Source organism: Balearica regulorum, chromosome 5, assembly GCF_011004875.1.
Source record: "Balearica regulorum gibbericeps isolate bBalReg1 chromosome 5, bBalReg1.pri, whole genome shotgun sequence".
In the NCBI taxonomy this organism is placed as follows: Eukaryota; Metazoa; Chordata; class Aves; order Gruiformes; family Gruidae; genus Balearica; species Balearica regulorum.
Window position 1 is genome coordinate 55,746,903 of NC_046188.1, and position 27,017 is coordinate 55,773,919.

A 27,017-nucleotide genomic window follows, 5' to 3' on the forward strand; every position below is an offset into this window, starting at 1 on the left:
GTGTGTGGATTATTTCCATAGCTTCTGATAACTTCTTTTTTACTATAAATTCACACTCTTGAATTTGGAGCTGTGGGCCCTTTTTCAGGTTTTTTATTCTTTTTTTTTTTTCTTGTGCTTAAATTTGCTATCTATTTTCCCTTGCTTCCATTATTTTTCTTCCCTTTTCTCTTCCCTCTTCCTGTTGCTGTTCACTTTTTTTCTGTTCTTTTCCCTTTCCCATCTGCTGCTGCCTCTCTCCCTGTCATTCTTCAGGTTTGTGTATCTTATAACAGAAGCTTTAGAAGCTGCCCATACCAGGTGAGAAACTCTCTCAGATGAAAAGGACCTTTTCTGGCTGCTTTGGGAAGTCTGTTAACAGTAAGTCATTAAAAAGATCTCTTTTCTGCCTTTGTAATTTCTCCCTGTGGATTGTGTTTCTTGCTGCAACAAGTGTTTCATTTCTAATGAAATGATGGAAAACTAGTGATGTTTTCACTAAGAATTCTGTTCTCTCCTGTGAATGTTGGATGGAGAATGTGTATGAGAGAAAAGTGAGACAGAAAAGATATTCTTTAACTTCAGCACAGTCTTTTCCCAATAACTCCAAACAGATTTTTCAAATTATGTGCTAGCATCAGCCTGTAGCAGAGCCTATCTATTCTGAATGCACCACACACTTGGCTTTGGTGCACTTTCTCTGATCCTGATTACATGAATGGAAGTAAAGAAAGCAGATCAAAAGCAACAGGAATCAGATTACACAACACACATTTTAATGTATTTCTTTGCCTACTAAATGAGCTGCCCGCTTTATTCATTTTTCCTTTGTGACACAAATAGCAAACAATAACTGAAGCTAGTTTAAAGCTAATTTAGATGCAATTTGATTTCCTGCAATGAAAGATTTAATTATCCAAAACTAATAAACAGTTATAATTGTACCATCTTTTAATATGACATATTTTAAGATACTTTTAATATGACATATTTTAATGGATACTTCAGAACCATGTCATAAATTTTCTGATTATCAAACTTCCAGTTTTGGAGCATGGGATAGCTTTGTGGGTTTGTTTGCTTTGTATTTATGCACAGTAGTGTGCAAGGATTCATGTAACAGAGCAGACTAACAACCCACCAATTTGTTATCCTTTCCGTGGTGTGTCCTTTACCTGATGATTCAGAGCAGTTTTCACATCACCAAATGAAGTTAATTCCACAATATTTTACTACATGGAGGAGTTTCTGACCTTGGGAAAATTTATCCACATGATAAAAAAATTCACTTTCTTTCAAATGTACATAATTTTGAGCTTGTAAAGATCTATTCCTGTAAAGTTTTCTAGAAATGATTGAAAGATATAAATGACTGTTATAGTCTATATGTAAATTTAAAGAAAACACAGATGGTATTTTGTGTGTCCTTTAAATTTTATGTATCTCCTTCCTTCTCTTTTCAAATATAATACAATTTTGTTTTGCATATGCAGGGAAGAAATTCTGTGGTTGTCTGTCTAATGCTTAGATAGAATAGCTTTTCAATATTTTGTGGTACTAGAACTTAGGTAGAAGACATTATTTGTGTACTAGTAGCTGCAATTCTAAGAGAAAGTTGTTTTCTGAAAACAGTTTTTGTATTTGTTTGTACACAGGCTTAAAATGCATTCCTCTCTTATTCCTGACACTTGATATGAGAAATGGGTAGCGTATGTACCATTGAAATGTTCCAATACAGCAAAGCCGTCTTCTGAAAGGGGTAAGAGCAACTTCTAAAGGAGCTGGTGTAGCTTAGGAAAGTTATCACACAGAAATAATTGAACAGATTCCAGTTTGTATTTGGCGGTATGGAATTGTTTTATCATGCCTTTATATGTATTCATGCAAGTTTCCACTCTGTTGGAAGGAGGAGCAGGTAAGCTACCTGTGCTTAAGTAAACCCTGTTCTCTCCAGAGTGATGTGGGTAAAGCTGATTCTGCAGGGAGACTAAAGGACACAGGTTAGCAGGTTACTTCCACTTGCTTCCAGCCTTGATTGCAGAAGTCTTTATTATTGTGTACTACATTAGGGAAAGTGGGAGAAGACAAAATTACCTGAAAGATATTAGTCTGAAATAGGCTTCTTTTCAGGTACTCTGAGGTTGATTCTTATGCAGGTAGTCACAGTAGGCATGTCAGAGGCTACATTTCTAAGCAACAATATTCTGTGAGTGGGAAAGGCAGGTGGAAATTTGACTTAGTGATACATCAGATTCACCCTCCTTACATAAAAATAAAAAAAATAAGATTATTTACAGTAGAGCAATTTACTGAAGCAAATTATTCTTTTCTTTTTTCCTCTGCAGGTGTTAGCATGCTTTAAAGTTCACAGCTTTGTGCTTTTCTCAAATAGTAGGGCTAGTGACATACATACCTACAACTACACAAGAGAAGTTTGGATGTCAGCTCCATGCTGTATGAGAAGCACTAGTTGTAAAAATCAGCGCAGGGAAAAGGTGGGTGGCGCACGGCCAGGTAACACACCGGGGGAGCGGGACTTTTATTTTTCTTTTACTTTTTTCTTTCTCTTTTGCTTTGGCCTTAAACAACCAAAGCTTGGGGGCGCAGGGAGGTTATCGCTACCCGGCGGCTCGTACCCCTAATGCAGCGAGGTCGGGGAGCGGCGGCGGAGGACGGGGATGCTGTAGGTGGTGGCAGGCGACAGCGACGGGCGCGCCTCCCACCGCCCCGGGGCGCGGCCTCGCTGGCGCAGCCGCTCCGCGTAGTGCCCGCACCCGCCCAGCGTCCGCACCCCGCGCACCATGGAGCGCCGGGTCGCCCGTGAATTCCGGCACAAGGTAAGAGAGCGGAGCCCACGGACAGCCGGGGTCGCTTCACTGGCCGACCGCAGGCTGTGGGTAGAGCCGCTCGCCCGCGGCCTGTGAGGGAGGCGAAGCTCCGGGCTTGGGCATGGCTCCTGGCGCCGGGAAGGCCTGGGGCGTGCTGTCGGCGCTGCCCGCGGCTGAACGCTGCCAGAGTGACCGACGGGGGAGGGAGAAGCTTGGGGAAGTTGGCGCTGCCGTGCTAGTGGCGCGGAAAAGCGGGCGGCAACCTCCTGTGAGAGGGTGGTTGTAAAACTTAAAAAGCTTTAAAAGGGAGGAAGAGAAGAGGAAGAACGTTCCCCAATGCATGAGCTTTTTCAGGGCTTGATACAATTTATTTTATTTTAATAAAATGTAAAAAATGTTACACCCAGTCCAGTTCAGGGGAGGCAAAAGTGCAGGTGCTGAAGTCCAGGCCCAGGCAGTTCCCCTTTGCAGTCCTGTGCGCTGCCAGCTGCTGCTCAGAAGACTTCAGTTCCACCTTAACATTCACGAGTGCAATTGTACATGTGCAGTCATGTGCAAATGCACTTGATACATGGAGCAACTCAGTCTGCTTGACACGTCATTTTGTCATTTACCTAGCTAAATAAGTGCGCAGCAAAGTTCAAAATTGTATGAGCAGAGTAAGCTCAAAAAGCTTAAGAAAAGGAGGGGAGGAAATTGTTTACACATCCAAGAGATGTTTTTCCATAGCTGTTTAAGACTCTCTCAGACTAAAGTTTTCAGTATTGTTCTGTGGTGCTTTTTTCTGTGGGAAAGGTTGGTTGGTTGTTTTTTGTTGTCAGCTAGGGAATGGAGTTTCTTCGAAGTAGTGTAATGTGTTTTATAGAAGTATCACCTGGTAATAAAGCCATTAACTAAAGAATTGTTATAATGTAGTAGAAAGGCTGCGAAAAAAAACCCAACCTATATGACAAACTGAAGTTCAAAAACATTAAGGACCTGGACTCTCCATAGTGATGACTGTAGACATCTAGCAAGTTATTTCTGCCTTGCTACCTATTACTGTATAACTCAACAGTGGGTTGTGCAACATATCTATAAAGACTCTGGTTCCTAGGTGGATGGTTACCACCTTGAACTTTAAACTTTTTTTCCCTTTCATTGCTGCTATAATTCATAAATCATTACATTACCCCTGGTAACGTAAGAGTTATTGTCAGTGTGTGTTGATGCAAATAAGTAGGATGCATGTCTGAGTGAAAACGTTATCTGAGTAAGAGGATACTGGAACAGGTCTTTTCTTTAAATTATTTTGTATCATCCTGCTTCTAGTGGCTTCTGTGGCAATTTTAATGTCTTGGATACTTTTTCTGTGTCAAAACAGTGAAAATGCTCAGCCACAGGATCTGAGTTTTCTCAATTATTTGCTGCTTTCATATTATTTTTTTCTTAGTAATTTTAATCAGTTATCCCTCTCAAGCAAGTAGCAACGCAAAATACATAATATATGCAAATATATTGTCCGGTTCTTCTGTTTCTCTCAGTAGTTTTTCAAAGGCTGCATAGTTTAAATAGAACTTTATATTATTCTTTGAAAGCTGACAGATTGGGCTAGTGCTACAGTAGTGCATTAAAGTAATTTGAACTTTTTCCACACCAAAAAGTGCTTTTTATTCCCACAAGTTCTACTGAATAAACGTATATAGACTTGTTGCCAGATTTGATTTTTCTTTTGTACGTTGGTACAGTTTTTGTGATGACTCCTTATTAATTTCTGTGAAAAACAGTGCAATTTATGTAGTGAGAAATAGACCATAAGCAACCCTTTATTTGTGTTCTAGGATTGTAAATTACACAACTGCTGTGAACATACCTTTAAATAATCACAGAAAGGTTGAGTTTGGAAGCAACCTCTGGAGGTCATCTCCAGGTGAGAGCTCCAACCCCCTGCTCAAGCAGGGCCACCTAGCGCATGTTGCCCAGGACCCTGTCCAGATGTGGGGTTTTTTAATATTCTTGGTGTAAAAGCTGTGAAATCATCTATCCCATACCTCTACAGTTATTTTCTCAAGAAACAGAGAGATACTAAAATACTTCTCTGATGCGGGTTACACCATGTCACCACTGATTTTTTTTTATTTATTTTTTTCTTTAACATATAGGGGCATGATCTTTTAGGAATTAGGAAATTGGAGTCAGCTCTTAGAAGCTGTTGATAAGCATACGTAAAGTGTATGTCTAAAGTAAGTCTCTGTCCCAAGGACTTAATGAGTTACGAAAATGGTAAGAGATGCAGGTGGCTACAATGAAGTGATAACTGGTGAAATAGAAGACAGCAGGAGAATAACGACTCATTAGAGAGAGACCCAGGAAGATTAACCCAGCTGTAGCATTCTGAATAGGTAAGAAGTCACTTGGGTTGTTGTTTTTGTCAGAGGACAAGGAAGTTGGTGGTGGTAGGGTGAGAAGTGCAGGGATCAAACAGGAAGACTGAATGTTTTGTGAGAAGTGGGAGAATTTAGATATGGCCCTCCAGTTCCTGACAGGGAACGGGAAACATGTCTGGCTAGGTTATTAGGAGAAAAATCTGATGTTGTTCCTGGTTGCTTTCCTAATTAGGAGAACAGATGATGATGGTTTTGCTCTTTGCTATGTAGTGTTGATGTGCTTAAACATTTAATGTTCTTCATGAGGGTCTGCTCATACAGTACCTTAAGTAGCACTGGGGATTGAGTTCCGTATACCAGAACCAAAGCTGATTTGTATGTTGTATTTTTCCTGATGGGGAAGGGAGAAAATAGGTGTTGGACTTAGTTTTACATGTATCACCTTGACTCTGTCTACAGTATTGGTGAACCAGTCAGTTTTGATTGCAACCATTTTATTTCCTTTTAAGGTAGACTTTTCCTTCTGTGTTTTGAAATTCAGTGTGACTAACTTGGTTTACTCAGTAGTGTTACTGTCAAGCAATCTTGTCCTGCATGTAGCTTTTTGGCCTTTAGGTGTTTTGAAAGTGTCCTTTTCCAGAGGAGACAAGTAATAGAAAATGACCTGTATGTGGAGTCTTGCTGGCTTTAGAGAGCCAAAGGGACAAAGGAAATATGAAACACGTATTTAGCTTAGAATATAATGCAAACCATTGCAAACCTAGAAAGAAGGGGCCTTTCGTTAAGCATGGAAATAGGTCCTCAGACTTCACATCACAGTAATGTTAGCCTTTAGGTCAGATGTAAATTGTTTTCCTAAACATTAAGCTTGACCAAATGTAAAACTAATGTGATGTGACCTCTCACTGCAGGTAAGGTCAGCAGGGTTCTCACTGTTACTGAATATAAATTGAACTCCTCATATGAGAATTCTTGGGTGGATTTTTTTGTTGTTGTTGCTTTATTTTATTGTAGTTATCCAAGAGCAGGCATAGTAATATGACACTGGTTTAAGTAAACGTACTATTAGTGGGGGAGGAAAGAATAACTAGCAAGTTCTATCAGTTAAGAGCTGGAGCAAAGAGGAACAGTAGCATAGCAGTTTGCATAATGTTATAAGTGAACTGAAATCAGTGGTTTGGATGACAGAACATAGACTATAATCATCTCAGTGCGGTGGTTTTATCTGTGACAGCATGTGCTATATTAATGAATGGCCAAAAAGGTTTCTGAAAACATTTGTTCAACAGTACAGTGATTATCAGGTAAGGCAAATATCTATTATTGTAATAATATTACTCCTGAGGGGAAATCTAGCATACAGAATATATCAGTATTTACCACCTTGTCTAATTGTTGTAATACTAATTTTAGAAAGTCTTGTTACAAGTTTCACATTGTAAGATAATACTCTATTGCAAAAATGTGTTTATCTTGGGGAGAAAAAAAATCCCTATTGAAATCTTTGCTCTATGGCTTAAGAATTTGTGGAAGTCTTGTATGTTCACCATTTGTGGCTATTTAGTCAGAAATTTACAATCATGTCCTTGGGTTTTCAGGTTAATCTACTAATTGACAATGAAGCAGAGAAGGATTACCTTTATGATGTGCTGCGGATGTACCACCAGTAAGATCTAGCTTTATATATGTTTGTGTAGAATTTTACTAACATTTTTAAATGTGAGGAGTGAATATTCAAGATTTCAAGTTGTCTTTTTAAATGCTACTAGAAAAATAGTTGAAGTAATAGGGGTTTATTCTGTTTAATGAAGTCTTATACTTTTACAGTGTAGCTGCAGACAAGGAAGGAGCATGTCCGTAGTCACCCATAAAGTTACTTTGGTTTTATGACTTGGCAGTTTTGTAAAAGAATTTAGTGGATTTGTATTGGAGGGGAGGGAAACACTGGGATGATAAAACTGTTCTTAGGGAACAGGAAGAGAGCCTTGATCAAATTCATTAATATTTCCAGATAATGCTTATTTATTTGCAACAGAGCTTTTAATTGAGTTTGCTTTTCAAAGATTTTTGCTAACTATTCAGATTAAAATTTATTTGCAGCTGTTATCTGAAAGCTGAAAAAAATTAGTCTGGGAATCTGTTTGGCATGTTTAACAACTCTGGTTTGTTACAACATAATGGGAAAAAAATAGTAAGGTGATAGGCCTATTACCAATCCCTTTACTGAACTGATTTAAACTGCAGTTGCTTAGGACCTATATCGTTGCAAATGAGATCAGCATCTGATCCGTTGTTTTTCAAAGAAGATGAGAATGTATTTTCCACTCATCATAGAAAAGTGGCTCTGACAGACATTGTTTCCATTCGTATCTTAGTAGCATCTCAGCTGAGTGAAATGTAGATGTTTCCATCTGATGTTTGCACTGAGCTATAGTTATGGATGTATTCAGCTGCATATCTGATTCAGTTTCACTCAGGTCTGTCTAATTGCCTCTCCATTCATAAAGCCTGTTGTTTGGAAAGCTGGTTGATTCAGTAGCTCTGAATTATTTAAAATCTTCTTGCAGTTACAAAACTAACAATGCATATAGTAACTTTTCTTCAATTTCCAAAATTGCAATGACTTCAGCAAAATTTCCAGTATCTCTGTGAACATATGTTCATCAAATTTTGGAATACATTATGAAGTATTTCAGGGCAAAAGTATGTGCAATTCCTATTGGAGTTAACATTGAATGTGTGCTTCACTGTGAATAGCATTTCCAAAAGTATTTGACTTCTAATCCCATGTAATATGCATTCCTGATTTGGATTTTCAGTGTGTATGCCTCAGAAATACTGTATGCCAGGAAATGTAAATTATGAGAGGGACCAGCAGATAATATAGACTAAGTTTAATGATGTTGTGTAGGAATAGTTCCACTGAACCTTAGGGAGCTGTTCCTCCACTCTTGCAGCTGGGCAGCAAAGTACATTTTCTAGACCTAAAACTATCTCAGTGCTGACAATATCAAGGACGCTTCTTTGCATAGCTCTCATAAAACAAATGTTCATAGTGGTTTAACTTCTGTAGATTTTCTTTATTGGTTGATGGCCCTTCAATTTTTTTGAAAAAAAAAAAAAAAAAAAAAAAAATTAACACTTAAGTCTTTGCTCTAGCTACTGAGCATCATGATTTATTTCCTGGTTCAAAACAATTTGTCAGTCCCCTGAGTTCAGGAGAGGAAGGGGCTTGTAGCCTAGATTCACTTAGGATTGCTAACTAGTAAGGGAAGAAAAATCTAGTAGACAGGTATATCTGATCAGGAAAGTTATTTTCAAATGGTTCCATAAATGTTTTGGGGACTCTGAAATTAAAGGTGTCATCTATAAAAGTGATGTGCGTGACCTTAAAAGATAAAGGCACTATGTAGGAAATTTCAGTTATTTTGAAGGAGGTAGTTGTTATTCCTGTTTGCTTACAGAAAGTTTGCTTTCTCAGAGGATAATTTGCTTTGGTTAAACCAATATCTGCATAAATAACTTTTCTAGTAGGTTGAATGCAAATGTTGAAGCTACATGTACAGCAAGTTATTAAATTATGCTTTGTGTTGATTACCTGTGCCTGTTTTCTCACTGTGTTTTTGTAGATCTATGAATCTCCCAGTGCTTGTGGGGGACCTAAAACTTGTGATTAATGAACCAAGCAGGTTGCCTCTATTTGATGCTATCCGCCCACTTATTCCATTAAAACACCAGGTGGAATATGATCAGCTTACACCGAAAAGATCACGGTAAGAGAATGTGGAACAATGCAGCTAACTTAAAATACAAGCAGGAAATACTGACTGAGTTTTCAGACAAATCCCAAGTAAAATATCAGTCACCTGTGTAGAGCTGGGCATAATTTTTTTACTTATGTTATATTTGTTAGAAGTACAGTTTTGAGCTAGCTGAAATTGTTTGCCAAGTAGTTTAATCTAGTAAAAGCAGCATAAAGGAGTCAAAACCAATGCTTTCCAGTTGAAACAATCTTTTATAATTTTTTTCTGCATTTAATAATAAAAAAGTCTTATAGCTCTAACCCTCTAGAAGCAGAGAACTTCAGTGGTTGCAGATGTCTTTTCTTATAAAAAATATTTGGCTAACACATATCCATCCAAACTTCAGTCAACTTGCTTTTTTCATGCTTAAATGTTACAGGAGAAAAATAATGTGTAGCTTTCATATGAAACATTATTGCCACAAAGTGTTATGCAGCTGAATAGTCCAGTATCTTCCATTTTTGCAGAAAGCTGAAAGAGGTGAGATTGGATCGTTTGCATCCTGAAGGACTGGGAATAAGTGTGAGAGGTGGAGTGGAATTTAGCTGTGGCCTCTTCATCTCCCAGCTAGTTAAAGGAGGACAGGCAGACAATGTTGGACTTCAGGTAATAAAATTACATTCACGACTACTGTGCTGCAAAAAGCCTTTTGCTGCAATGTTAGGAAAGCGAGCAGTAAGAATTGTTCTTTAATATTTAGAAATAGCTATTGCTAAGGTGCTCTTTGTCACTTGTAATAAGATTCATAAAATATGTAAGTCAATGCCATAGTAAATACCATTATACCAGTGGTGAATCAAATTATTAAAATTGTTCTTTTCATCAATTTTAATGATATGGAAACCTTTTTTCCTATTTGGGATATGATAACTCATGAAGATAAAAGGGCTTTCTGGAGTGTTTATACTTCATGAGTAGCAACAGTTAAATGTAAACAGATGGAAAGAAAGATCTCTAACTAGACAGTGGAAGAGTGTTTTAAGTTGCCAATTTGTGATTGAAAGTAGAACAGAGCATATAAATACTAAAAAATGTTAATTCCACCTTGCACAGATATAATTTGTGTAATGAAGTGTTTATTTGAACTTCATGTATAAATTGTGGGGGTTTTGGTTTATGCAATGGAAGTACATAAAAGAATGAACCTATTTTTAACCGTTTCCAGTATCCTTTGTACCACAGAGAATCGCACTTTTGGTGATTAAATTTTAGTTACATGAACTGTAACAAGGTTGGCAAAAATAATTATGTATAGAAACACATTTTTTTCTAAATCAGTACTTATGCAATTTGCATTGATGAAGTTTTGGGTGGGTTTTTTTTGGATGTGTCATTTCTTGCTTGTATAGAGAAGAGAGAAGTGAGCAGCTGCTATGGCAAATATCTGCACCTTTCTAGCTTTCAAAGCTGATAACGTGTATCAAAGGTCTGTGTTTCTGAGTAGAACGGCTGATCTGCCTGGCTAATTTCAATTTGTCAACTCTGAATAGTTGCTGGAAGTATTGACGTTTAAGGATTATATTTAATACTAGTCCAAAATATATTAGACTGGCAAGATTCATTACAGTGTTTAATTAAACTAATGTGTATTGTAGATATGCTTCAGTGTAACCCCATGACTCTATTAAATTAAAAAAAAAAAAGTCTGTTGGTAAGGCATTCAAAGTTAGGTTTCCATGTTTGTGTAATTCACACTGAGAGCTTTCTAAAGTTTAAGTAAATGTGCCTGTCTGTTTGCATACATGCATGTGCCCTTTTGTTTGTGCATTCATAGCTATGTATCACATTGACTAATTGAGAATCACTACTGAATTAGTCAGTCCCACCTTCTGGCAGCCTGCTCTGGACAGGCAAAGAACCAGCTCCCTGGGTGCTTTTAGAAGCTCCTCCTTAGAACAAACCCACAAATTCTGTATTTAGTTAGAATTGAGAGTGTGGCATAGGACACCACAAACCCTGTGCTGGATGTCTCAGTGGCCTACTTTAAGCATGGGATTTGCTAGTGGGTAACTCCAGAAAAGGGCACTGATGCACCTTCCAGGGTTTGCACTACAAAATCTTGTGTATCTTGTGGACTATGGTATATAGTTAAGAATGGGACGTGTATACAAGAGAGTTGTTCCTGGATTGTGATCAGCTCAGTAGAGAGATTCTAGCTGCATCCTTCCTCCATTGTTAGAAAACTGACAAAAAGACAAAGACTAGTCACTTACATGACTTGAAAAGATCTCCTGGAAAATTCTGGAAGGCATTAATGATGCTGAGCAATAAAGGACTTAATAGCCACTGTCTTAAACCATCATGCTAGTACATTCATCTTAATGCTGTGTTGCAGCTCTGCTTCTCTGCTTGTTTCAGACTAACGTTTTGACGTGATTAATAGATAAGGAGCTATGCTCAGTTGTTATGTGCTCAGAGTTGTTATGTGCTCAGAGTTATGCATTGTGAGAACGTCAATTTTCATTTTTTTCCTCAGTATGCAAAAAAACACTACTGGCTTTCTGTAACTGAGGCCATTGTACTACAAGTTGGTGACAGTGAATGGGATTGTGAAGGATCTTTGGGCTGGGTTGTACAAATTGTACTGCAACTCAGAACGTGGTTAGAGTTTGGCAGAGAAAGGGACAATAAGGGAGAAATATGCTTGAGACTGACCATGAATTTGTTAGAGTTAGACTGTATCTGAACAGATGGTGCTTTGCAGCTCACATAACTTTCTGACTTTTGTTTTTTGATATCTTAAAGCTCAGCCTAAAGTGCCTTCATAATAGGTGGCACTAGGCACTTTCTGAACCCCACTGAATAACAAGAACTGACAGGCAGCCCATTGTTCTAAATTGCTGTCTTGCAGTAATGCCAACTGCTTCTGAAATTTCACCCACCTGCTTTATTTAACTAAATCTCTACACATTTTCTATCCCAAAAATGCTGTCTGAGAAAGGTATAATGACCATTTATTATACCATCAGTTTTACGTCCTGCTGCTTTTTAAAACAATTCTAATTAATTTTGTATGCTTTCTCCTTGAAGTAGTTTCCAAGTTACACTAAAATGACTGAGTAATCATGAAGACTCATTGAGACATTTGTAGTTTTGACTCTTTTTTTAACTACAGTTTCTCTAAAAGGCAAGTATTTTGTCCTTTCATGAAGAAATGTACTACTACTATTTTTTTCTTTTTCTCTGCTTTCTGATACTTAAGTCTGTGGGGATTCTGCTGAATACAAAGAGATGGAGATTGGCATGAGTGATGAAAGTGGAAGAAGTATACAAAATGAGGAATTTGAAACAGTGATATTATGTATGCCACTTCAATTTCCTGGAAGCACTAAATATTATATTTCTTATGTTAAAAGTTACAAATAATAGGCATTTTACTTGGGAAAAGGTAGGTTTGCAGCTTTTCTTTTGAAAAGTCTGTCATCTCCCTGGTTGATAGGGAAAGGGGAAACAGTGATATATAATAACAAAAGAATCGTTACTGTTCTACTCTGCTCAATCCTGCAGACTTTTATCTCTAGGACTTCTGATTCAGAAGGTTGGTATGCAGTAATTCCAGTACAAAAGTAACAAAATATATGAAAACAACTATTAATTACTTCAGTATATAGACACTTTTTCAGGAAAAGCTGTTAAGCGTCCTAAAAAGAAGCAGTTTGTTACATGCCTTTGTCTCCTGTAGTTCAGCCTAGACTGGGATTGATTTCTCAAGCACCGTCAGTCAGTAACAGAAACGTCATTAGGATGAGGGAAGAGTACTAGACTGCCTTTTCATTTCATTTCTGAAGCTCAGCAAAGAGGAGTATTAAAAATACCTATATGGCAAAAGCTTATTCCCATATGGGAGGAAAAAATAAAATATGCTCTTGCCTGCATTTATAATTTTGTAAGCGTGTGCCTCTTAGGGAGATGATTATAATATTAACAGATATGACTTGCTTAGTGAATGATAGCATCCTTGGAGCAACACTAGTTCTGCTGATACAGAACCTATATGGAGACTCACAAATGGCACTGCCATTTGCAGTCCTAAAACTGGAATGCTTCTGTGTGTTGTGGCCTTGCAGTTAATAACACTAGGTTAGGTTACCCTTTTAAAAAGCTAGGTTTGTGCAAACCCAGGCTCCATGGTCTGTTATAACCTGCATGATGTGGAAGATGTGAGTAAAGGAGGGATCTTGAACTAAACTAAAACCAACCAAAAGACCTCACTGGCAACAAATATGTAAGATCAACAGAGAAGTCTAGGTAGATCAAATGAGGTCAACATTGAAAACTTGAGGTTAAATATTTATACACAAACTTCTGGTATTTTTGCAAGTGAGTAATCCAGAGAGAGGCCAGAGATGGAAATGGAGCAAGCTTTTTGAGCATTTTACTACTGAGGATCTCAAGCTTCCTTTGAAAGCAGAGGTTGCTCACTTTCCTGCCATTTCCTAGAATAACAAGCAGAATCCTAAGTAGGCTGAGAGTCTTAATGGTTTGTAGAGGATATTGAGTCTTTATGCACAGTGTTGCAAGTCTGACTTATTTCTGAGCCATTTTGCTGCTTGGCAGTACAGTCACATTGCCAGTGCTAATCCCAGTCTTTAAAATGCATTATTTACAATTGATTTCTGGAAGCATTGAGGGCAATGAAACAGCTCTAGACTGTTCTTGGGTTTGGGGTGCAGAACTAGCTTAGAATTTAGCAGTGTATTTGCAGGGTAAGGAGGAGTGCAACGGCATGACTGCCAGGCCTGTGGGATGGATGGGTGACTGGATGGATATGGTTTTGAATGTTTGGAACAAGTTGGTTAAGTGAGTGTTCTTTCATAGGAAGAGCTGTCAGGGGTGTGACGCTAAACTGCAAACCCTGTGTGCTTTTACTTGTCTGATTCTGCATTTTTACCACAGGTTGTATGTTCAAAAGCCTTCAGTACTGACCTATTTCTGCTCTTATTAAAGATCATACTAAAAATCTGACTGGCTTAAATGAAAATAGTCAAGCTCTTGGGATTGCTGCAAATTGCAGGGAGGCCGTTGCCCTGGGTGAGATTTTTGGATGTCCAGCAGGTGGAGCAGCAGTCCCACTGCTTAGGGGCTGGGGACCACAGTCTAGTCTCTGCAAATGTATTCTCTCCTGCAGGACAGGCACTTAACTGCGTTTTGCTTTTGTAGTCTTCTGATACTGTGTTGCGTTAGCTGAAAAATCTTTAAATTCGGTGGAGAGGAAACTGCACTGTGTGAGCTATGCTGATACAGTGGGTATGGTGTTAGTGTTCTGTGTACTACTGCAGAGCATATGGCACTTCCCAGAAGTAGAAGATAAAGTTTGTGAAACAAGTGAAAAATAAAAATGGGTGGTCTGGGGGGGGGTGGTTTTGGCAAAGTGTTTTTGTGGGTTTGTTTTTGGTTTTTTAGCTGAACAGATCCCAGTAGGAAGATTTGATAATACTACGTATGAAAAAGAGCAGAGGCACTGGGTGATTGCATGCCCAATGTCCCCATCACCAAAGGGTAGACCGGTCACAGTCTGTGCTAATGTGAGGGTCTCTTAAGACACAGGTCATATTGAGGAATTCCTGCTTCCAGTTCCACTTTCCCCTCTCATATAAATGTGGTGATGCAAGTTTAGGCTTTTGGTGCTGAGCAGTGCCAGAGGAGGAGTCCCCAGCTGTGCCCATCTTGTCCTTAAAACTGTCAGCAATGTAGAAGGAAGCTAGTCCTCAGTGACCTAGACTATGACTTCTACACTTTGTAATAAGCCTTTTCAGGCAGAGATACTCCCATCAGACTTGTGCGATGGAAAAAACAGTGGATACACTGCATAATTTAGTCTCTATGGTCACAGTACATCACTTGCTCAGTCTGACTAAGACTGGTGACATTACCTTCTGTCCTTCCAGTTACAGTAGAGCTGGAAAGTCTCTGTGGGGGAGACTGGGAGAATCTGGCTCAAAAGAAAAAAAAAGACTGTTATATTAAAAAAAAAAAATCATTTGGATCAGAGAGTTATCTAAGGTGGCTTACATGGACTTAACAAATGTGTTAAAAGTTACAATATTTATTGTAATACTGTTGTGTAAATATTACAATGAAGTCTTTAATTCTGTAAGCAGATACTGATTTTTTTTTTTTTTTTTTTGCACAATGGTATTTTACTTAGTCGTTAGGGCTGAATGAAGCTTCTCGTCCTTTTCTGTTCCCAATGAGTCTCCTGTGCCCCCTGCACTCTGGAAGAGCAAACTTTTCCAATCTTCCAGAGCAGCAGTTGAAAATGTGTTCATAGCTTATCTTGGTAGCAGGGCCTGGTGGGTGCACCGGCAATCCCAAAGCAACTGGATGAAAGGGAAATTCCCCTCAAGCAGTATTACTACAGCCAGAGTCTTTATATTAACTAAATTTAACCAAACGTGTTATGATGAATGTGCCTCTCTCACTAAATTTTTTTTAGTCAATAAAGATATTCGCTAATACTGTAAAAATCATGCTTTTAATACTCCGGTTGTAGTACAAGGACCTTTTCCAAACCTAAAGTGAAAGCACAGACCCTCTCAACAAAGTGGTTGTACGTATATTTTAAATGAATGTGACAATGCATTCCACCCAGATTTTGTTGTTGAGAACTAGTTGCTTTAGCTTTGCTGAAACTTGAAATCAGCTTGATGCAGATACCTGCATGGAAAACTTAAACCTAAAAAACTGAAATGTAGCAGCTTGAAACTTGAGTCTTTAAGTGGAAGAAGTTAGGCAATCATTCAGTAGGGTGTAATGCTGCCATGAAAGCAGATGTATTTGAGAGGAAGCATGCAAAGTTTCCTTGAGAACAAAATCCTATTCTGTTGACATTAATGAGAAACGTTCTGTCAACTATCAAGGTGGGATTTTGATACATTTCACATAAATATTCACAGTAGTTTATAAGAAACACTACTGGAGAGCAGTAAAGCCAAGGTATTTGGCTTTGTGCTTGTGGAGATCAAAGTGCAGAGGTATAAGATAACTTATTGTTAAAGCCATTTCCTAGTAATCATTTATATATCCTACTGTGGAAGATTGATTTGCATTGCCTAATGGAAGAGAGCATACACTAATTTTTACACAGCTGTGTCATGTGGTAAAAGTTTTGCTTATGATGCTCTAGTCAGAGCATCATCTGGCGTTTTTTCAGTGTTATCTTGAGCAGCTAATAAGATACAACCTTAAATGAAGTAGGCAATGTCTCTATCACTGATTCCTTCTCAGCGTACCTAGCAAAGGACATCATTAGGCAGAGTTCAGAGAAACTTGGAAATTTCTAGTCTAGTCGTCATATCATAGCGAATTTGGATTTATGTTAGAGGAAGGGAAGCCTTTTGAAATAAAAGCTTTCTAATGATGTACTCCCATTTTATAATCAAATAAATATTAGTTCTATTAGTTCTTTTGTGTATTCTAATAAATAAGATTTGAAGTTTTATAGAAGTGGCTAAAAGCTTGTGGCGCCCTGTCTATTCTACCCTAGTAAACTGAACACTGCCAGGGAATATTCTTTGAGTGCTGCCATTTGATTGCTGATAAATGTTAATGTGGTCCCCAGTGTGGCCTTTGATCTATGCCAGCAAGCACTCTTGATCAATTCCTGTGCAGTTTGGGTAATAACACGTGCCAGGGTGATTCCTAGAGAGCAGGTTACATGGAGCCCCCCTGCTTTGGAAGGATTGTCTTCAGTGCTAGAGAATGGTCCTTGTACTTAATTTATATACTAGGGCATGTGTATTTTCTGTGTAAAGCTGGCCTTTTTTAGGATCAGACAGAGTCTTGGAGATAAATTGAATGCACTGCGTAGATTTGTCTCTACAGTCTTTTGCTTCCAGATATGATGTTACTTTTTGATGCAGTATACTAATATAAAGATGCTGGAGGATAGTTCAGTTGTTTTTGTATTTCTACTCCCATTCCTTCATGAGGAAGGAATTTTTTCTGTGTTTTGTTTAGAACAGTATTGAACTGTTTTGAGGCAGATATTACATGCTAGCAGTGAGTGTTGTCTTTTACACTAGTATACACTAGTTATTCAGTAGGTTTCTTTTCCTCTGGAATACCTGTGTTGCTTTGTGGGTTGGTGGTTGTTTGTTTTTTTCCCTATTAGTAAAACACCTACATCTTTTCCTGCACAGGTGAAACCTGTGTGGAAAATTCCAGTTAAGTTTCCATCCATTATATATACACTTTGTGAGACAAATGGCAAATAGATTTGGAAGTTATTCAAAGAAGGCCTCTATACAGAGACCCAGAGCCAATCCTTTAGGGTGGAGGACAGAGTGCAAATTACTGCTGCTTTCAGTCAAGTTATCTTCATGTAAATCTGCCTGGGTATAACACAAGTTTTGTCTCTGCTATTCAGAGTGCATGTTCTTGGTCTCTTCTGTAGCTGACCATGCTCCCTGTCACCCGTGGAGCCCAAATATATACATATATATAATGCATACACAGAGAAGCATGAGTAAGCTTGGGTATAAGTGATTGACTTGGCTTCTAATATGGTAGGAGCTTCCTTCTATGTTTCTGTCCTGAGTTTTCTCACTTTTTTTCATGTCATACAACAGGGGGAATGCCACAGCCTAGGGGCCGTATTAGGGTGGTGGTACCATCTTCTCAGCCATAGTATATGAAAGAGAAAGGATGGGTTGCTGTTGTGAAACACTTGAAAACGTCACCTATGAGTAGCATGCATTTTATTACTAATATTGATGATCCAAGAAGATTTAAGCTACTGCACCCCAGAATAAGCATTCATTATGCTAGTACGCGACTATTGTAATTAATCAGATGTTACACCTGAAATGGAGCTAAGTTCCATTAAAATAATGCATTTTTCAGAATCCAGAATCAGGCAAGTTCATAAGACCAAGTTTAGTTTCCTGCTGATCAAAATAGTTAAGCGGGTATCTCAGAGAACGTATGGTAAAAACAAACTGTTGAAGTTACTCCAAAATTATTTAAATTGAAATATGGACACTTCTATTTAAGGTAATCTGTGGTGTACAAGACACTAATTTTTATACTTTCTGCTAGATGTTATTTATAAAACTGTTACTTGGTTGTTAACCTGCCCTTTTGGTATTAAATACTAAGTTCAAACAAATACAGGTAAATCTGATCTGGACATTACCTGAAATTCAAAAATTATTCAGAACTCAACATTAGCAAACCTTTGCATCAAAATGATTGCCAGATTGCATCGTTGCTTAAAAACTTTTTAATGTTAATTCACTATTTATATCTTCTTCTACCTTTCATTTTTGAGGTTGGAGATGAGATAGTTCGTATAAATGGATATTCCATTTCATCATGCACACACGAAGAAGTCATAAACCTCATTCGTACAAAGAAAATAGTGTCCATAAAAGTAAGACGTAAGTAGTATCAAAAATCACCAGTATCACTAAAGATTGCTGTTAATAGATTGCCAGTGATCTGTAGAAAGTGTTACTTAACACAGTATTTTTCTTTTTCAGATATTGGCATGATACCTGTCAAAAGGTAATGATATTTAATTTGGAAAAAAAAAAGGTGTTATTCATTTTTACATAGCCTCTTCAGTATCCAAAGAACCTCTGTGTTTATCTGTATGTTTGAAAATGTGTGAATGGGCATCTCTGTAGCTGATTAAAATGGCACATCCTTTGTGATAAACAGGCTGATGTCGTTTAATGAATCTGACTTCTATGCCAGTTGCCTGCTTAAGGGAACCAATTTCTGTTTCCTCATTATTGATGGAAATTATCTGGAAATTTCATTATCAATGCACCTAGCTTAACAGAGAGCTCCACTGCTTCTCTATGTACATAACATTTGAGGATTGCTTCAAAGCTTAGAAAAATTTCAAATTATTCTTCTCTTCCAATTTTTATTGAAAATTTGAAACTTTAAGGGGAATGTTTGAGACACGTTAATGATGGGAGGTGTGTTTCCCCATAGACACTTATATAAGCTGTTCAAGTTGTTATGATTATTTTCACAGTTTTTCTTAGTTTCCCAAAAGTGTTTCACTTGAGGAGGTTTTCTCAATTTTATATTTGACCAGCTTTGCTAACCTAAATAATTGTATGTATGCTTGTTTGATGTTCTGTTTATTTTGCTGAAAAGTAAACCAGTTGTTGCGAATGGTATCCAAAGAAACTTGTGGATGCAAAATAGGAGGCCACGTTCCAGAGTAGCTTCTTGAACAAATTCACGTTTATTTTGTCACCATTATTTTAAATTACTTTTTCCTTCCAGTTCAGCAGATGAACCCCTTAAATGGCAATATGTGGATCAATTTGTATCAGACTCTGGGGTAAGGGATCAGTATTTTATTAAGATATCTTCTGGGAAATCTGTAATCGTTCTGAAACACTTTATCCTCAGAGCTTACCACAGAAGTTATTGTACATATTTCTATTATGCAATATCTTGTTACGAGTGTTCTGGGAGAAACATCTTTTGTGATATGAAATTATTCTAGAATCATTAGATAAGGAAAGGGCATGATACAAATGAAGTATCTTTTAGTTGTTAATTGGTACTTTATTTTGCTTGAGCTTATTAGCTTACCAGGCTGTAGTTCTACTATATAAATCTGTAACAGATTATTTGGCCTATTTTAGCTCTATTAGCCAAGAAATGCCAGGTATGAATGCAAGTGACTTCAATGGGTTGCAGCAATGAAAAGAAAGACCACAATTACCATTCCTTTGCTTTCAAGAAGAAAGACTTAGTTAAATAGTGAGCACTGTCATATATTTTTTCCAGATCTTTTGTCAGGGAACATCTAAATGATTATTTTGCCATATCACTTTCCCCTAATTTACCTTCACCCTTTTCTGAAGACAAAATTTGACTATTTAAACAATCTTCTCCAAATAAATAAATTCAGTATTTCACCTCAGCCATGCAGCTCCACTGAAATGACTGTACTTCACATTCATCTCCACTAGGACTTCAGAGGAATCTTATCTTGATATTGGCAGAGTTTGTTCCTGGCTTCACGAGGTTTTATAGTAGTCTTGATACCGCTTCAACACAGAGTAACATCTGCAGCATTTTTTAATCCCTCTACAGGAAGGAAAGGGCAGTGTTGCTGGTCTTGCTTCTTCTGGAGGGAGAGACAGTAAAGAGAAGAAAGTCTTCATTAGCTTGATTGGTACAAAAGGCATGGGATGCAGGTGGGTACATGCTTCTTATTGAATGTCCCTGGTTTAAGTGGGACATCCAAGGCAGTTCTTGCCATCCTTCATGGATATGATGGAGATCCATGCTGAATCAGGAAGGCAAACTGAAACAGGAAGGTGTCTGTGGCACACATTATGTATTACCAGACAAAGCATGAGGTGTTACAAGTTGACTTAAAGCCAAAAAAGTCTTTTAAATTTAAAAATAAGAGCAGGCTAAAAGTGACATATTACAAGTTATTGTAGAATTGGATCTTTTAAATGCTTTTACATTTTAAATACTTTTAAATGCTGCTCTCTGACATAGCAAGTTTCAGCACTGTCCATTGTCAGGTTCAGTCCCTGAACTTAGACTGCTTTCTGTGACACTTTTCGGAACTGAGAAGCCATCACACAGCTATATCTAGTTCCTGAAAGCAAGGTTGAATTTGCAAGATTTTTAGAATATGAACACATGCTTTTCGGACTCCTGTTCTTGCAGCTAGTTTACAGAGATTATGGGGTAGAAGGGATATTGTAGGATTTCTTATATATTTAGGAATATATAGTTGAAGTTATCAAGTTTGAACTGCACAGAGTATTTTCTAAAGCATAAGTTTTCTTTCATATTATTTGGAAGATCTAAAGATTTTTTAAAAATTATCTACAAACCTGGAGGGGTGGATCAACATCACCTGCTGGATATATTATTTACAAAAATGATTACTGTGTTTGGGCCCAGCTTAGATTGCAGCTTAAAGTTTTCAGGCTAGATGTTTGCCCCTGGTTGAAGCATCCTTCTCCTAATAAATAATCCTGAAAAATAGCATTGTATTATATATATAGTAGACTGCAGTTCAGTGAGAAAAAGTATAAGGAATGAGTAATTCTTCATTGTGTTACATACTTTCCAATGTCATTAGTGTCCCAGTCCCTTACACAAGGAATAACATCTAAGGAAAAATTCAGAAGCTTGAATATTTTTCTTTTAGCTTTTTCTTAAATCACAATTTTGTGTTATAAAAGATAGACCGTGTGTGTACTGGCAAATTTTGCTGTTTGTTTCGGAGTAGGCTAATACCACAAAAACATTCTTTAATTGGAAACAAACTATGAAAAAACAACTAAGATTTCTCACTCTATTATTCTATTAATATTATCCTATAAATGTTTGTTTTTTATATTACACCAGTATTTCCAGTGGTCCAACGCAAAAACCAGGCATTTTTATCAGCAACGTTAAGCCGGGTTCTCTGTCAGCAGAGGTGGGCTTAGAGGTAAGTATGTCACCTTCCAAGGTAGATACAACAAGGAAAGCTTGTTTGCTACTTACTACTTCAAGGATTCTGGATTACTATAAAGTCACTAGCTATGGGTTTTGGTTTTTTTTCCTATGGGAAAGAAATACTGTGTGGTTACATTTCAAATGAAGTGAGTTTCTTAAATTTTAAGAACATGAGAAGTGCCTTTCTGGGTCAGACCAACAGACCATCGAGCTCAGTATTTGGACTCAAACAGTGGCAATAGGAAATGCTAATATGGGAGGATGTGCAGGCCTGGCCGGTTTCTGGTCTGTTCCCCTTGTAGTCTGCCAGTACCTATGATTATTGTATTAAAAATGTTAATATATCTTTTTCTGTTTTCATTTAATATATGTACTAATTTAGCATCTGTACTAAAATTTGGATTAACTCCTTTAGGTTGGTGATCAGATTGTTGAGGTAAATGGAGTGGACTTTTCTAATGTGGATCATAAAGAGGTAAGATCAAGTCTTCCTAATTCCCTGAATATGTAATTGTCAGCTTATTAAGCATCTATCTGATTTCCTGGCTGCAAAAAATATGTTTTGATATTGGGCTACTTAACCAAAGAGGTTGTGTGTTGAACATGGGAATTTGGATATTTGAATTCCTACCGCTCTGTTTAGTTCAGGAAATTCCAGCCTTGACAACCAGCATCTTTCATCCTATATACACAGACTTTTTATCACTTAATTCAGACTGATTTTTGTTTTGCTTTAATTTGCAGGCTGTCAGAGTGCTCAAAAGTAGTCGTACTTTGACTATCTCTGTGTTAGCAGGCGCTGTAAGTAGTATATTTATAAAAGCAGAATATTTATGAAAGTTACTATGTGGGCAAATAAATGGTAAAAATAAATAGAGAAGAAGTAAAGCTGTGTTTCATTATAATGTATATACCACTGAATTCTGTGAAACCAGGACAGTGTTGAGTGGCTTTTGATTATTTCATTGATCACTATCCACAGTATTCTCAAATAAAACCATTTCATGACTGGGCCAGTGCAAAACCATTCCCTTGACAAGGAATGAAAATTAATTTTATCGTACTGGTCTCTCATGTTTGAGAGCTTCTGTTCTAATAGATAATTGCTTCTTCTGAAACATGAAAGGTGAATTGGAGTAAATTTTTCCTCATGAATAGCTGATGGTGTAGTCTTATTCCAGATTAATTTCTTGTGCAACTGTTTCTCTGACCTCTTTAATGTATCAAAACACTGCAAATTGTTTAATTTTCCATTTCCACTGTTTTGTGCAACAGAACTATATGCCTTTTGGGCCTAATCTAAAGCCAGCTGAAATTAATTAAATCTTTCCACTGACTTCAGTGTGGCTTTCAATAAATGTTTTAATGCTTTTGCTGCTTTAATCCTTCTTATAGTAAGATGTATAGTTGTGTACAAGAGGATACTCAAGTTCCACAGACTAATCAAAGATGGTATTTTCTAATTGCCTTGCAACTGAATTAAATAGGGAAAAACAAGATTTAATAAATCGTTTAAGCTACCTCCTAAGGGCTCATGTATACTGTGTAGCCATATTAAGGAATTCATGATTTAATTAAACTGCTCTTACAGTAACAAAAGATGCAGTTGTCCAAAGATATTGTAGACATTGTTTAAACAAATGCTCCAGACTCGTTGATTAAGCTTCAGGAATTCAACATCCTAAGGGCTTAGTTTCAACTCCCAGATACATTACTAACTGTTAGAAAAGATGGGATCTACTCCAGCATGTACCACTGGGATTCCATCCTTAAAATGGTACATTTTTGCAGTAGAACTTTTCTGCTCCATCCTACTTCACCTTGTGTGTCTCTTCTTTCCTCAGTACTCATCTTTGTACTGAAGAAGAGGTTGCAAAAGGAAACTGCTTCTCCACTCTTGTTTTTTGGTCAGCAAAGACCGTGGTGCAAAGGCATTCTTCATTGTCTGTTTTTGTTTGAGCTGAGCCTTAGAGATGTGAGAAGTCCTGCCTTCCTAATTAACATGGGATTTTGATTTAAGTAATGAAAATTAGATAAATGTTATCAAAGTGTTCCACAGATAGCACTGTGGAAATATCTTTCTTGAATAGAAAATAGTGTTGGTGTCTTAAGTGTAAAGCAAATGGAACAGAAACAAAACCAACTGAAACACATAAACTATATAATCTTTTGGCAACGTGTGCTCCCTGTATTTTGGTTCCCTGAATGATGGTACATTTCCACAGCAGCCACAAGAGCATTAAAATGCAGTTAATGTGTAGTTGTCTTCCACGTTGGGATTCATTCAATGTGATGTTCTCTAGCACTGCATTGCTCAGTTAGATTTCAAGAAAGTATAATGTGGCATTTCTTCTGGGTGACATACTGAGCATATGTTTGACATGACCTCTACGCTGTTGTTGCTGACTTTTGTAGTTGCTTGCCTCTTCCGAGGTGTTTAGCGCATAACTTTGAGAATGAAACTGGAGTAGCTCTTTGAAATGAAATGATAAGATCTTTCAGGGTCTTTCAGAAAGCATTCCTCAGAGAAAGTAATGTGAGGAAATGGTAGATCTGCTGTAGTTATCGGGTTTGAATTATTTCCTAGAACTACATTCATGAGACTTTCACAATGGATTTGGGTGGCGGTTCTGATTGCAGGGAAAGGAGCTGTTCATGACTGAAGCAGACAGACAAAGAGAAGCACGTCTTCGTGAGCAAGAACGCCAGGAGTTAATGCATCAGAAGCGACTTGCGCTGGAGACTAACAAAATCATCAAAGAGCAGCAAGAGAAAGAGAGATTGTAAGGACTCTGTGTAGGACAGTCTGAAACATTTAGCTTGGATTTGGAAAGGGCGTGGAAGACAGGAACAACTGAGAGAAGATTCCCAACTTAGATTAACTTAATTTTGCTGTTGCAGAGTCTCTGTTCATAAATCCTTATCCTGTGGTGCTCTTGATGTTTTGGGTTTCCAAAGCTGATATAATTCAAACGCATCTTGAGTAGAAGGGTCATTTTGTTCCCTGACTGCCATACTCCTGTGGTTCAATGTGATGTTAGTTATTTTCCTGATGCCATCCCCTCAACCTTTATTTTTAGCAGGACAGTTACAAACTTTATACTCTTACAATAACACACAATGAAACTGTCTCAGGAGGAGATCGTGACTTACAGAGTTAAATAGATGATATGCCCTTATTATCCAGATGGTCATGAATGTCCTCAGGGTTCCTACAAAAGTATATTGAACCCTTGGTATCTTAAAGTTGACTTTTTAAAAGATGCATTTTTCCCCAATGCATGTGTATTTACTGTCTATATCTTTTACTAACTATATGCTGACGCACTTTGTGCAAGTTCTTACTCGGGAAGTATTATTTTTATCATTGTGTCCTAATTCCTTTCATTGTAGAAGAAAACTGGAGATTTCCCAGAAGGCTGCAGAGGAAGAAGAGAGATATCGCAGAGAAATAGAGCAGTAAGTAAAAACCTACACAGGCAATATGCTGCCTGAAAAAGGGTCCCTATATATTAAGTCTGGCTGAAAACATTCTGCGTATTCTTTTCTAATAAAATTGTATATATTTCCATTTAGCTAAATGTACAGTCCAATGCTTATGAGCAAGTACACCACAGATATTGAACAGGAAACTGATCTGAAAATCAGCACCTGGAAAACATGAGGGTTATGGTGATAATAAATTCAATGTGAAATTGAAGTTGAGTGCTTATTTTAAAAATGTTATAAATGTATAGAGAAACTTACGATTAAGTTCTGCATCTCAGAACTGTTTATTCTGTTGTCACTGAACCACTACATCTAATTCTAACAGAAAAAAAAAAATACTGCAGGAAAATGCATCAGGAAAGAGACGGAGAAGAATGACTAGGGCTGGAAAACATGCGTATACTCAGGGACTTGATGACATTTGCACTTAGCTTATATTTTAAAAAAACAAAACACAGGTAGTTTGTTCATGATCTGTAAGAGTGTACACAGCATGCAATTTAATAGCCTTTTCAGTCTATTAGTTCTGAAAACAAAAGCTATGTAGATAAATAAGGACTATGTGACGCTAATTGTCTTGAGTAGAAATTTCAGTCGTCATAAATTTTAAGTAGGCTTTTCATTTTCTAAGGAGAGAATTAATTAAATTAAAACTGTGGCACTGAAAGCAGGAAGTTCTATAACCTATTTTATTCAGAAAATCTGGGGCTTTTTTATTATCACAGTCTGTTATGGTTTTAATCTGATTCTAGGAACTAGACACATTCAAAGATTGTATCATAATAAAGTCAGTACTATAAATGTAACTTAAGCATTGTTTTACATTTCAAAATTTAAAATTAACCAGTATAACATGTTATCACAGTAATTAATTTCCTTTCTAAATTATATTGGGCAATTGCATGAAAGATAGCGTGAAATTGCACAATATCTGTTTTGATGCAGCCTTTTAGAGCTAAGACTGACCCTGAAGTATTCAGCTTTGCACCTTTGACATCTTAAGCAGTTTTTAATTCACGTTCATTCACTTAAATCCCTTTTTCATGTATGTGTATTAGCTAAAATTATCTGACAGGAAAAGTGCAGGGATTTCTGAATCTGTGAGGTGCAAAAAGGAATTTATTCCTCAACTGTCACAAGAGAAAAATCTTCTGATAGTCCTGCTGTGGGCTGTACTGCAGCATGTGGATGAATTCTTATGCATTGCCCTTTCCTAATTCCTGGGGAATAGATAACATCCTGTTCTTTATTGTGGTCTACTGTAGAAATTCGTGCAATAACCATGAAAAGCTGCTATAAAAGCAGACTATCACAGGTGAAGAAGCCCGATTGCTTGTCTGTTATAATGAATGTTTGATATCTGCAGTATCCTTCTGAACTAAGTGCATCTTTACTCACTCAGCAAGGTCTTTTGTGATTAGGCTGCCTAGAGGGCTGCTCATTGTAAGGTCTAGCACATCTTTATACTTCGTGTATAACTTCCAGGTGCTGCTCAGGCACTTGTAAAGTTTTTCTGTATTACAATCTGAACTGTTAAGTCAGTGTTGATCTCCTTGGTGTAGAGGAGGGAGGATGGTAGTATAGGAACTTAGGTTTAATCTAAAGCTTAGATCTAATAAGCAATTGCAGGCAGGCAATTTCACTAGAATATAATGCTTTCCTGTATTAACAGTTTGAGGATGACAGTTTGCTCCATTTTTAAAATCTTTTCTGCAGGCATTGCTTGTGTAAAGTCACTGTGCCCTTTATTAGTATCCTGCATACATTTTATGTATGGAAAAAATTTCAAATGTGCCTAAAGGGCAGAAGTCCTTAACTCTCAGTACTTCAAGTTACATTGTAACCCCCTCCTTTTTTTTTTTTTTTTTTTTTTAATTAAAATGCAATGTAAAACCAAATCTAAACATTCTGTCCAATGTTCCCTGCTACTGACCATGGCTCCAAATTTAAATACTGACCTCAGCAGCAGATTTAATAGTGCTTTGACCACATGTGGATATTTTTAAAATTTACCTTAGCTAATTTAGAGATGCAAAACATAATCCAAGTATAAATAGCATTGTGTATATATATCTAAGACCTGGTAAATTTTTGGTACCATATATCAGTTT

The 27,017-nt window shown here is 37.3% G+C and overlaps 1 protein-coding gene across 4 annotated transcripts in view; it reads left to right on the plus strand.

The window, feature by feature from the left end:
• The first annotated feature begins 2,691 nt into the window (after positions 1 to 2,691).
• USH1C (USH1 protein network component harmonin) overlaps positions 2,692 to 27,017 on the plus strand; it is a 51,039-nt gene continuing 26,713 nt past the window's right edge. For all 4 annotated transcript variants that reach the window (XM_075755032.1, XM_075755033.1, XM_075755034.1 and 1 more), the window contains exons 1-13: positions 2,692 to 2,816; positions 6,772 to 6,839; positions 8,803 to 8,946; positions 9,444 to 9,582; positions 18,248 to 18,356; positions 18,459 to 18,483; positions 19,222 to 19,279; positions 20,044 to 20,147; positions 21,325 to 21,409; positions 21,833 to 21,892; positions 22,162 to 22,218; positions 24,058 to 24,200; positions 24,811 to 24,876. In XM_075755032.1, the coding sequence (XP_075611147.1) occupies positions 2,781 to 2,816; positions 6,772 to 6,839; positions 8,803 to 8,946; positions 9,444 to 9,582; positions 18,248 to 18,356; positions 18,459 to 18,483; positions 19,222 to 19,279; positions 20,044 to 20,147; positions 21,325 to 21,409; positions 21,833 to 21,892; positions 22,162 to 22,218; positions 24,058 to 24,200; positions 24,811 to 24,876 (1,094 nt within the window). In that variant the 5' untranslated portion in view covers positions 2,692 to 2,780. The remainder of the gene's footprint in view (positions 2,817 to 6,771; positions 6,840 to 8,802; positions 8,947 to 9,443; positions 9,583 to 18,247; positions 18,357 to 18,458; positions 18,484 to 19,221; positions 19,280 to 20,043; positions 20,148 to 21,324; positions 21,410 to 21,832; positions 21,893 to 22,161; positions 22,219 to 24,057; positions 24,201 to 24,810; positions 24,877 to 27,017) is intronic.